Source organism: Ursus maritimus, unplaced genomic scaffold, assembly GCF_017311325.1.
Source record: "Ursus maritimus isolate PB19 unplaced genomic scaffold, ASM1731132v1 scaffold_24, whole genome shotgun sequence".
Taxonomy (NCBI): Eukaryota; Metazoa; Chordata; class Mammalia; order Carnivora; family Ursidae; genus Ursus; species Ursus maritimus.
In genome coordinates this window covers 31,911,660-31,923,472 of record NW_024424897.1, presented here as the reverse complement: position 1 = coordinate 31,923,472, position 11,813 = coordinate 31,911,660, and the positions used below count along the sequence as shown (strand labels likewise).

Here is an 11,813-nt window from a genome sequence, read left to right as displayed (position 1 = left end):
TCAAGCACCCACTGTGATGTGCTGCCTGAAGAGGTCACTCTTAGGCGCTGAGTAAGGAAGAGCCAGGTGACCCGTGCAGCGCTGTCCTGAGCGCCCCTGCGCACCCTGCGCTTCCCGGGGTCTCGGGCTGCAAGGCCCACCCACCCACCACCGACCACCCACCGCGGGCCGCCGGCACCCGGGCGGGCGCCCGAGATCTCTGAGGGCAGGCCCCGCCCCCGGGCCGGCTCGCCCCGCCCCCGCCGCCAGGCCCCGCCCCCGGCCGGTCCGCACTCTGGGCGGCGGGCGGGGGCCGGCGGTCCGGCGAGGTCGGCTCGCAGCTCCGGCCGCGGGTCGCTCGGGCGCTGTCCAGGCGGAGCTGGCCCGACCCGGGCTGCAGCCATGGTAAGGCGCACGGGCGCAGGGCAGGGCCGGGGCGCTCAGGGCCCGCTGCTCCCGGCGGCTCCGCGGGGACCCGCGGCTCTGCAGCCCTGGCTGTGCGGGGCGGGAGGTGCTGTCTCCGGCTGCGGGCACAGGCGGACACTGCTGGTGGACGGCGCTACGTCGCCGCTTCCAAGTTTCGCCCTCAGATCCGAGCAGCGACGGAGCGGGCCCCGAACCCCGGGGTGCTGCCGGTGTTCTTGGACCGAGGGCTGGGTCGGTGCTGGGCGGAGGTGGCGGGGTGGGGGGGCCGCCAGCAGAGACGCGCAGGTTGGGCTGGGGAGGGCGCGTCTGCGACAGGCGGAGCTGAGGGTCCCCCGCCCTTGCTTGGGTCAGCTGTTACCTGGGTGACCCCTCCTCACCCACCTAGCCTGGGTTCAGGGGCCAGTACCAACTTCCTTTGGAAAACACACAGAAGAGGCCTACAAACACTGACTGCCTCCCCAGGAGGGGTGGTGAGACGCTTGGGCCTTCCTTCCTGCAGCCTGGCACAGAGCCGCTCCCAGGCTCTTCCCACTGCGCCCTCTGCCCGGGGACCCCTGAGAGAGGGAAGCCCAGCCCACCATCCTACCCGTGGGATCAGCTCTATCCCTCTGCCTCTGAGATAGGAACCATGGGGAATCTTCCTCCTGCTGCATCCTACACTCCCCCACTCCCAAACCGGGTCCCTCTGCAGTAGTGGGGGGTGGGGGAGCTCATTCCTGCCACATGTCTGGAGGAGAAATAGTCACCCCAGCCAGCCTCCTGGGGCCCTCAGGTGGGAAGCTTTGATGTCTGGCTGTAAGGGTGCCAGCTCTTCTCCTGCCATCCTTGCCAGAGCCTGCCACAGACACATGCCGGGGGTCAGGGCCTCCAGGACCCATGCCAGCCACCCCTCCCAGTTTGGAAGCCCCCCAGCCTTTGCCCTCCGCACTGGGACGCACAGGCTGTTTACAGAAGCAGGAGATCCGTGACCAGCCTATGGGACAGGATGTTGGCTGTGGGCAGCCTCCAGAAGGGAACTCCCTGGGCCCACTGGAATCAGAAGCTTCCAGGTCTGAAAAGGCCAACATTTTGGGCTTTTGTCTTTCAAGCTGTGTCCAGGCTGAGGCCCAAGCCTTGGCTAGGAAGTCTGGGTGACCTTGTGACCTTCCCCAGAGGGGGGTTCCTGGGAGAGGCCAAGTGGTGCTTGTCTTTATCCCTGCCCCCCTTCTCCCCACATGGGTATGGACTCAGCGATTGTTCCAGTGCTGGAAGCCTGGAGGAGCACTGACTGTCCCCAGTGCCAAGCCCAGCAGGGACCAAGAGGGGCTTTTTCTGCCACACACTAAGTTCAGTTCAGCTGAGGTCTTGGTGCTTTCAGCTTGGCTGAAGCCACCCTGTTGCTCTCTAATTAAAAGATACCCCACAACCACCAGAGTCCTCGGCTGTAGGCCCTTTAGACTCATGTCTTAGGCTGATGGGTTCATGTCAAGCCAGACTGGTCTATAAGGGGTCTCTCTCTGAAAGGAGATCAGTGTCCCAGCTACTTTGGAGGTCAGTGGGTAAGGTGGGGAGAGCTCCCCAGCCCAGGAGCCCAATGGGGTTTTAGTTTGCATGGGAAAAGAATGACAGGCCACATTAATAATTACCCTGTGACTTGAAATGTACCATCTCTCCTCAGTTCAAAAACAGCTTGAGGTATCTCTCCCCAGCCTTCCTGGGAGTCAAGACAGGGCCATCCACAACTGGACATTAAGCCCTGAAATTAAGATAATATTCAAAATCACAGAGGCTGTTTCTGGCCAAACCGGAAACACTGGTCTTCTGACTCCATGTGCACACTCCCAGCCAGGCCCCTCAGTTTGTCTCCCACCTAACTGGCAACTCTGAAGCCTCTGGGATGCCAGCCTCCCTTGGGCCCGAACTCATGCCCGTCAGAGACTAAGTGCTAGCAGCTCCTCCACTGATTCTCTGGAAGGTCCTCATGAGTCAGAGATCAGGTATCCTAGGGTGGGCGGAGTGCCCCTGTGGCTGGGACTCTGCAGGGAAATCTAGGGGCAGATTCCTGGAGACAGTGGGGTTCTCTGCTGGGAAAACACAAAGGGACACTTGGAAAGAAAAGCAGGGCTGTCCCCATGAGAACATATTTCCAGGGGATTATAAGGCCTCTCACCCTACTTCAGCGCTGCTTAAAGTTACGGTGAAAGAGATTGGAGTCCTTTGGGAGTGGAGTCTCCTGGGTGGCTGTCCCCAGGTACTGATAGGCCAGGTCACCTTGGGGACAGCTCACAACCCTCTGGCAGGCCTTGAGGTCCTTGGGGGTTAATAGGAGAGGCCAGGTTGATCAAGAGCCTGTGCTGCAGACAGACTGGGGAGGCTGGTGCTGTGCCCACCAGGGTAGGCGGCGGGCAGGCGTCATGGGACAGCCAATCAGAGGAGGAGGGGACTGCAGAGAAACAGTGATCCTGCTGCAGCTGAGCTGTCCTTGGAGGGTGGGAGCCAAGGGAAAGGGAGGAGGAGGGGGTGGGGAACGACATTCCACAGGCTTTTTTGGCCCCTGACAGAGACAGGGGGGGTCAAAGAGAAAGGGAAAGGAGCAAGCCAGGAAGCTGGATTACAACAAGAGCATCGAGACTAAGCTGTTTCTGTGTGTGAGGAACTTTGCCTGGGAGATAAAATTAGACCTAGAGCTTGCCGACAGGGTGTCCGAAGCGTGGGACATGGACCGCTCACTGGGATGGCAAGGCAGTTCTGTCCCCGAGGACAGGACTGAAGCTGGGGTAAGGTGCTACTCTGGGAGATGGGGGGGACCTGACCTGTCTTTCCCCTGCCTTGATGGGGATTGGGGCTCAAAGTCAAAAAATGATTTGGTCACTGTGAAAGCTGGGGGTGAGGGAGGACAGATAGGAGGTGAAGACCCTAGTGTCCTGACTCCTTGTCTAGAGCCCCTGTGGATCCCTCCTGATGAGCAGCCAAGACTGGCAGGGAACCCAGGAATGCTGGTTCCTGGTGACTATGGAAGATGGGGGATGGTAGGAGTCCCCATCAGTGTCTTCTTTTCTCCCTTAACTGCTGCCCCTCTGCTCAGTGCCCTTGGGGAAACCAGGTGGAGGACAGTCTTCTCTCTTTCGCTGGGACCAAGTGCTGGGTCACTGTGGGGTTATGCAGAGAGGCAGGATTTCCTGGAATTCCCCAGACTCGAACTGCCAGAAAACAAGACCTGCTGCACCCCATCCCCCTCAGCTCCAGCCCCATCTCCTCTCTGTTGCCATATAATGAATTCTCCAAGCTGGGACACTTTGAGAGTGAAAAGGGGCACAATTCATCACTATGCTAGGACAACAAACAAACTAGGATGGACAGTTACTCCCCTGGGACCCCACAAATATTATGGGTGAGAAAAGCCTGTTAGGCTTGCTTCAGGACAGCCTCTTTTGCTGGTTCAGTTCCCAGCCCCACATGCTGGTTCCAGTTGCCAGCTAAAGGGCCTCTTTCCTTCCCTCTGTCCAGGCGGGCCCTGGAGACTGGCTACAAGCAGGTGTGGGGACGTGAGAGATGACAGCCTGGAGGTAGTTCTTAGGGGACTTTTCCCTGCAGCCTTTCTATCTCAGTCCCTTTCCTCTGACATAAACCTGGCAATGTGCATGTCTGCCTCCCTCAATTCTTCCTTCTGTAAACTGGGGATCTGCAGGAGGTTGGCCATCTTATCTCCCCTCACCCTGGCCGGGACTCCACAGTGGTCTGGGATAGCCCCCACTGGCTTGGCCAATCCCCAGAGAGTGAGTCAGCTGCTGAAGCCGGCCCTTGTCCATTGTCTGGAGGTGGCATGTGGGTATTGTGAGGCAGAGCTGAGCCCAGCACTGCCAGGCACTCCACAAAGGGGGCTGACTCCCAAAGGAGAGAGGAAGTTTTCGGGTCTAGAGTTGATGGAAGGGGGGGGGAAGCGGCCTCTTGTCCAAGTTGGAGATGGGGGGAACAGGTCTCTACAGAGGAGCTGGCCATTCTTTGCCTACCCGTCATGGCTCAGGCCAGATCCCCTCCTGCACTGCTGGCTGAAGCTTACCCCAGGCAGAGAGGGCAAGAGACAATGGGCGCTTCCTCCTGTGTGTCCCCCCCAGTCAGGGGCTGTCAGCAGCCTAGTGTCCTCCTATCTTCCTTCACTGGGTCCGTCCCAGCTCCCTTGCTCCCCGAGCTCAGCATCCACTGGCAGGCTTACCCTTCTGTCCTGGGGCCTCGGCGCAGGTGTGGCACGGTATCTGGATAAGGGGGGTCCGATGGGCTCTACTGAGCTCTTTACGGTGAGCCCTGGGAAGTACGCGCCTCCTGTAGAGTCTGAGCCTCGGTGTTAGAGCTCACTGACCCGCAGTGCCGGCTGGCACAGAGCCCCCTGCTGGCCCTTGATTTACCTGGGGCCCCGGCAGCTCCCTTCACCCCGCCCTACTTCCCTCCCGCCCCTGCCCCTGCCCCATTCTGCCTGACCGTCTGCACTCTCCTTGAATCCTGAACCATTACCTCCGCTCAGCTCTAACGCCTCTATTGCTCCCCCTTATTCAGTCTGGCTTCCTGGCCTTTAGGGCAGTCCCTGGCCCCTGGCTTGGCCAGACCCCCGGGAAGGGCAGGGCGGTGAGCACCCTGTTAAGAGGGAGCGTCAGGACGGGAGTACTCAGATCCCAACAGCAGTTGCAAGGACTTTGGGGGCTGCCCAGGGCTGCTCCTGGATCCTGGGGTCTCTCCTGGCGTCGCAGCTGGGGAGGCACAGGAGCAGGTGAAGGAGGGATGGGGAACACTTCCTCTGGCTTAGCTGCTAGTGCAGTTTCTTTCCCTTCTAACAGCAAGCGCTTTCCTCTCTCTCCCTCTCGCCTTCTCCGGTCTTCCTCCTTCATTCTCCCCTTTGTGCCACCTACCCACCACCCCACCCCGCCCCACCCTCCAACCCCCAGATCAAGCGCTTCCTGGAGGACACGGATGATGCAGAACTGAACAAGTTCGTGAAGGATTTCCCAGGAAGCGAGAGCTGCCACCAGCCAGAGGGCAAGATCTGGGGGTCCAGGCCCCAAGTCCTGGAGCCAAGGCCCCAGGCCCCGGACCTCTGCCAGGATGACCTGGAGTTCAGACCCCCTTCATGGCCCCAGGCCTCTGACAGCCAGCAGTACTTCTCTGCCTCGGCCCCTCTCAGCCCCTCAGCCCGGCCCCGCAGCCCCTGGGGCAAGCTTGATCCCTATGACTCCTCTGAGGTAGAGCTGCCAGCCCTGCCTTGGCCTTTCAGTGGGCTGGTGCAGGAAGACCCAGGGAGGGAGCAGAGAGATCCCGAGTGTCTGTGTGTGTGTGCGTGCACGTGTGCGTGTGTGTGTGTGTGTGTGTAGGTGTGCGCACACGCACGCGTGCATGTTGAGCTGGGGCCCCTCTGTCTTGTGTCAGCCCCAGCTCTGTGGCGTTGACTCTCATGTGCATTGGAAACTGATATTAGTAGGGGCAGGAGCCTAGCTGGTGGCCCCAGATGGGTCTCAAAGGAGTCTGACCATGCTGCTCTAGGGTGGGGGCAGAGACCTAGGAGGGAGGGAGAAGGCTGGTGTTGGGTCCTGGGGCCCTTCCTGCCTCTCGCTCTGATGCACTCTGCCTTCCTGTCCATTAGGACGACAAGGAGTATGTGGGCTTTGCGACCCTCCCCAATCAAGTTCACCGGAAGTCTGTGAAGAAGGGCTTTGACTTTACCCTCATGGTGGCAGGTAGAGCAGGGGAAGGGCTGGGCTGGGTAGGGGGTGTTGCAGGTGGGGATGGTATATATGTGGGGTGGGGGTATGGGTAAGGAAGGAGAAAGCAGCCAGTGGCTATGCCTTTTTGCAAAATACCCAGGAGCTGTGGGTGGCCAAAAGTATACATGTGGGGGGTGAGAGGGTGTTGAGTGGTACAAAGAACACTTGATCAACAGCTTTCTAATATATGCCTTTTTCGGTGTAACCTTGGGCAATCTCTTACCCTCGCTGGGCCTCATTCAAATAAGAAGGCTGGACAAGCTGTTCTCTCTGCTTCCTTCCAGCTCTAAAATGCTATGGTTGCTTGTCTCTTCCCAATTAGATAAGAAAGCAGCTCCCTCCATACCTTGTTCTAGTGGGGTTGCCTCTTGGCCATAGCTCTTATCTTCTGTCCTCTCTGCCCCGTCAGGAGAGTCTGGCCTGGGGAAGTCCACTCTTGTCAATAGCCTCTTCCTCACTGATCTGTACCGGGACCGGAAACTACTCAGTGCCGAAGGTAAGGAAAGGAGAGGGGCATGAAGACAGGCATGTAGACTTGACCTGGGAAATCAAATCCATGCCAGACCCTGGGGGCTGGGGCCTTCTCCAGCAGGCAGGAAACCATGGCTTCCTAGAGGGATTGACGGCATCTCTCCATAGGCCTATCTAGCCTGGCAGCCCACCAGCCAGCTCCCTAAAGAGTTGGGTGCCGAAGCAGGGCAGGGACCAGAATCCTTCTCTCTGAGTGAGTCTCTGACCCCCAAAGGATTCCAGGAATCCAAGAAAAGAGCCGGGAGCAGAGAAGAGGCTGGGGCCAGAGCCAACAGCCACCGGCATTTCCTGTGTTGGGAAATGTGCTCCTTGCTGGTTCCCAGAGAACAGGCCCCCAGGCAGCCTGGGGTGGGAAGGGGGGCAGTGTGGATGAGGCAGTCTGGGCAGCAAAGCTGGTTGGGGTGGGTGGTTTGTCCTGACTGGGCAGGTCCTTGCCCTCGCCCTGGCCTCAGTTTCCCCCTTCTCCAGAACGGATCGTGCAAACTGTGGAGATCACAAAACATGCAGTGGACATAGAAGAGAAGGGTGTGAGGCTGCGGCTCACCATTGTGGACACACCGGGTTTTGGGGATGCAGTCAACAACACAGAGTGGTATGTCTGACCAAGCACAGCCCCAGCTTCCCTCTTCGTATTACACACACACACACACGCACACACGCACACACGCACACACACACGGGTGCACCCACAGGCACAGATATAACCAGAATTCTCAGGAGGAAAGTTTGTGGCCTTGAGCATGCCACTGCCCTTACTGAGCGGCTGTCTCCTCCTGTAAAATAAGAGGGAAAGGGTTGGAATAGATGCTCTTTAATGTCCTTTCTGACTCTGACCTATAATTCCATAATGGGGATGAAGACACAAGATAAGAAAGCCTCAAAAAAGCAAACCCATGTGAAAACAAGTAGCACAGGGCCTGACACCTAGTAGTTGCTCAATAAACACCCCCCTCCCTCCTTCCTTTTCTTTCACCAGCCACATTCTAGGTGCCACAAACCACTTTTATTAAAGGAATGAGAGTGCCTTGAGGAAGGGGTGAGGAGGAGAAAGAAGAGGTGAAGGGGAGACAATTGGGTTGAACTTTGTTTAAACTACAGGAACCCTCTAGGCTAGAAGAACAGGTGACTTTGACACATATGCCATCATCCTTGGCTTTCTTTTTTCAGGAACTGGAAGGATGCTTAGATAATGGTCAGACCCAAGTGAGTAGATGAGGAGAATGAATGATGAAGACAGGAGAGGAGGTGGTGCCCTTGATGAAGTCAGGCAAGGGGTGCTAAGACCACTAGACCGAGTTCAGACCTTGATTCAGCATTTAGTAACTGTGAGGGCTCAAGCAAATGACTGCATTCCTCTTTCTTCAGCTGAAAGATACTGGCCCTTACCACCTTGCCCAGTTGATCTGAAAATCACCCTGAATGATGCATGTGAATGTGCATTAAAAACAAAAGTAAAGAGCTGTTTACATTACACTCATGGATTTTAAGATTATAATTGCAGCACCAGTGCGAAATATAAGGGCGGGGCTGCCTGTTGAAAATGATGATGAATTTCAAGATGGCCACAGCAGAGAAGCAAACCAAGGGTGGGTCCTTCTGAGATCAGGGCCCTGTGTTGACTGCACCGGTGGCACGCCCAGAAAGCTGACCCTGGGTAATTGCCCCACAGACTCATCAGACCCTTATAGACCTTTCTGTGCTCTGGATCCCCATGACATGCTTTATCATTACTGTATGTGATTTTGGCTTAGCACACGGATTCGTCTTCAACTGCAGAGTCTTAGCCTTGGGGGGGGTGAGGGGGCATTTCTTCTTTAGTCTTGTGCTGGCACTGTACGTGGTCTTCTGATGGAAATATTCCTGATGGATCGAGGGGGCCTCTGTGTCATCATCGCTAGGTATATGTCTCAGCACCTGGGGCTTGCCATGAAACTCTACCCCAACCAGCACCTGGTTCCTACTCTACCAAGTAGCATCCCCACCTTCAATCAATCTACTTACCTCCTCGTCCCTTCCCTAACGATAATAATTCATTTGCTCGGCCTCACGGTATACAGTGCGCCTGCACATATGCTTGTTTAGTCAACCAGCAGGAGTTTATTGAGCATACACTAGGTGTCCAGCCAGTGCTGGGCATCTTAAGGGATACAGAACAAGTATGTGTCATCCTGGTCGCTGAGAGGCTTATGGTCTAGTGGTAGTGGGGGGGGTGGGGGCAGCAGTTCTCTCACATGTGTGGCAATCAAGTCAAGTTAGGAAAGAGGTCAGGTAGCGTAGCAGCAAGCACACTGAGGAGTCAGAAGGTCAAGGGCGTGGCTGGGTAGAGAATTTGCTAGCCAGAATGATCTGGATTGTCTCTTAGCTGCTGTAGATTTAGTTCCTTCATGCACGAAATGAAAGTGACGATGCTTATGTGTCCACCTATCAGGCACCTGTCAGTGAGGATGAAGCTAAGTAACAGAAGAGCAAAAGACTTGACAATTGGAGCTCTTGACTATAACATGTATGATTTCACCGTGTGGTGGAGAGAAGGGGAGAGCGCTGATGTACACTGGAAGAGATAGCTCTTAGCCGTGGCCTTGAAGGATGGGGTGGTTTAGAGAGGTGGAGGCGACGGTAGAAGCACATGAACAAAGGTTCTGGGGCTGGACTGTGAACCCGACTGAGGGCCGCCCTGGCTTCCAGTTGGCGTTCACCTGCAGGCGCCTTATTCTTATTGGATTTGTTTTCACCTTGGTCTTTTCCTCTCATCAAACTAGTATTTATTGAACTTGGCCTGTGTGTTTAGTCGGGTTTTCTAGTGGGACAGGTGAGATACACCCCCGCCGCGCCCAGGTACCTCCCTGAAGATGTGGGAAGGCAAGCCAGGGACTAACAGAGCCCTGAGGACCCTGCCCAGGGCATGGGCTACTCTGTAGTCCCAGAGCTCCCGAGGCAGCCCCCACTCCCACAGTTTCTCTGCTTGTCTGTCCCTGCCGCAGCTGGAAGCCTGTGGCCGAATACATCGACCAGCAGTTTGAGCAGTATTTCCGAGACGAGAGTGGTCTGAACCGCAAGAACATCCAAGACAACAGGGTGCACTGCTGCCTGTACTTCATCTCCCCCTTCGGCCACGGGTACGGTCCGAGCCTGAGGCTCCTGACACCACCAGGTGCTGCCGAGGGAACAGTCTGAGAGCGCCAGGGCAGGGCTGCCGCTCGCCCGTGGTCACACATCCCTGTTCCCCAGGCTCCGGCCCCTGGATGTGGAATTCATGAAGGCCCTGCATCAGCGGGTCAACATCGTGCCTATCTTGGCTAAGGCGGACACGCTGACACCTCCTGAAGTGGAGCGCAAGAAACGCAAAGTGAGGGAAGCTGGTGGGGGCGGGGGAGCAGGTGGGCTTCCGGAAAGGACGGGGTCTCCAGAACTGTGGGCCCCTCATGTGTTTGCCAGATCCGAGAGGAGATTGAGCGCTTTGGAATCAAGGTCTATCAGTTCCCAGACTGTGACTCTGATGAGGATGAGGACTTCAAATTACAGGACCAAGCCCTAAAGGTGGGGCCACCCCAAGGCACCCCTTTTCCATCTTGCTTCTTTGGGGCAGAAGAGGGAAGTAGAATTCTTTTTAAGGGGTGGGAGAGGACCCTGGTTCCTAGAACGAAGCAGAGAAAATACAAATAAAGGTGGAAAGGAACAGGTGAGAGCGGGGGGTATTGACAGGCCCCCTCAACTTCTTCCAGGAAAGCATCCCATTTGCTGTAATTGGCAGCAACACTGTGGTAGAGGCCAGAGGGCGGCGAGTTCGGGGCCGGCTCTACCCCTGGGGCATCGTGGAAGGTAAAGCACTGAGCTTGTGACCAGGGTATCTCCTTGCCCTCAGCGGCTCTCCCTATGCTCCTGGCTGACCCCTAGCCTTGCTATGCAGTGGAAAACCCAGGACACTGCGACTTTGTGAAGCTGAGGACAATGCTGGTGCGTACTCATATGCAGGACCTGAAGGATGTGACGCGGGAGACACATTATGAGAACTACCGGGCGCAGTGCATCCAGAGCATGACCCGCCTGGTGGTGAAAGAAAGGAATCGCAAGTATGGCCAGAAGCCAGGACAGAGCTGGCGGGGGCGGGGTGTGGGGGGGAATCCCAAGTGCAGCCTTGGGTGAGAGCAAGCTCTTCCTTTGTTCTACAGGCCTTGGGCTCAGTCCAAGCAGGGGTCCCCCTAGCCTTACCAAGCCCCTTTCCCCCTTCCCCTCAGCAAACTGACTCGAGAGAGTGGTACCGACTTCCCCATCCCTGCTGTCCCACCAGGGACAGATCCAGAAACGGAGAGGCTGATCCGAGAGAAAGATGAGGAGGTGAGAGCAGTATGGGGTGGTAGGGACTGACAGCATGGAGGGTTCCTGCTTAATTATAAATCTCAGTATTTCTTGGTTTGGGAGTAAGAAGGTTCCTGGCCCCGGTACCTATCTGGGTCCTGGATTGGTGGATTGATTGTTCTACCCAGGGTCTCCATCACACCTCTGGGCTACTACCATGACCCTGGCTAAGGGATCAGAGTGTGGGGGCACTTCCCTAACACTGTGGGACTCTAAAAGGCCCCATTTTGCTGTCTGTGCCCATTCCAGCTACGGCGGATGCAGGAGATGCTGCACAAAATCCAAAGACAGATGAAGGAGACCCATTAGCTGGCTTTCAATCCTGGATATTTAAATCTCCTCTTTGTCCTGCCCAGCCAGCCCCTCCCAGCACAAGCTCTGCTCAGGCCCCTGCAGCTACTGCCACTTCGCCTTACATCCCTGCTGCCTCCCCAGAGACTCAGAGGAAATAAAGTTTAACAAATCTATAGCTGCCTTCTGGTGTCGCTGTCTGTATGTTTACTACCTTCTGGAGACCAAGAAGATCCTAGGATCCACCTTCGAAAGGGTGCTGAAGGAGGGTGCTGGTTTCCGGCTTTTAGTAGGAAAGGGGGAGTTGGGGAAACTTTCCTCTCTTATGACAGGGTTCAGTCTCTGCCTAGAACCCAACCTGGCCTCTCCATCGTACTGACCACATCTATCCCGCCTCTATTATCTGGGGCCTGTTGTTCTGACCACATCTATCCCGCCTCTCTAACTGGGGCCTGATCCTCTCTCCATCTTTTCCACATACGGTATTTTCAGTTCTATAGA

The 11,813-nt window shown here is 56.5% G+C and overlaps 1 protein-coding gene across 5 annotated transcripts; it reads left to right on the top strand.

Annotated features, from left to right (window-relative positions):
- Positions 1 to 282: 282 nt before the first annotated feature.
- SEPTIN4 (septin-4) lies at positions 283 to 11,488 on the top strand. 5 transcript variants are annotated; one of them, XM_040640900.1, is made up of 12 exons: positions 308 to 384; positions 5,322 to 5,615; positions 6,014 to 6,107; positions 6,544 to 6,630; positions 7,134 to 7,257; positions 9,647 to 9,781; positions 9,894 to 10,011; positions 10,101 to 10,202; positions 10,388 to 10,484; positions 10,573 to 10,735; positions 10,901 to 11,000; positions 11,271 to 11,488. In XM_040640900.1, the coding sequence occupies exons 1-12, from the start codon at positions 382 to 384 to the stop codon at positions 11,328 to 11,330; spliced, it is 1,377 nt and encodes a 458-aa protein (XP_040496834.1). In that variant the 5' UTR covers positions 308 to 381; the 3' UTR covers positions 11,331 to 11,488. The 5 variants fall into 5 exon arrangements, with proteins under 5 accessions (XP_040496836.1, XP_040496834.1, XP_008693725.1 ...); XM_008695503.2 differs by lacking the exon at positions 308 to 384 and adding an exon at positions 3,037 to 3,161; XM_040640902.1 differs by lacking the exon at positions 5,322 to 5,615 and having other exon boundaries at positions 283 to 384.
- The last annotated feature ends 325 nt before the right edge of the window (positions 11,489 to 11,813 follow it).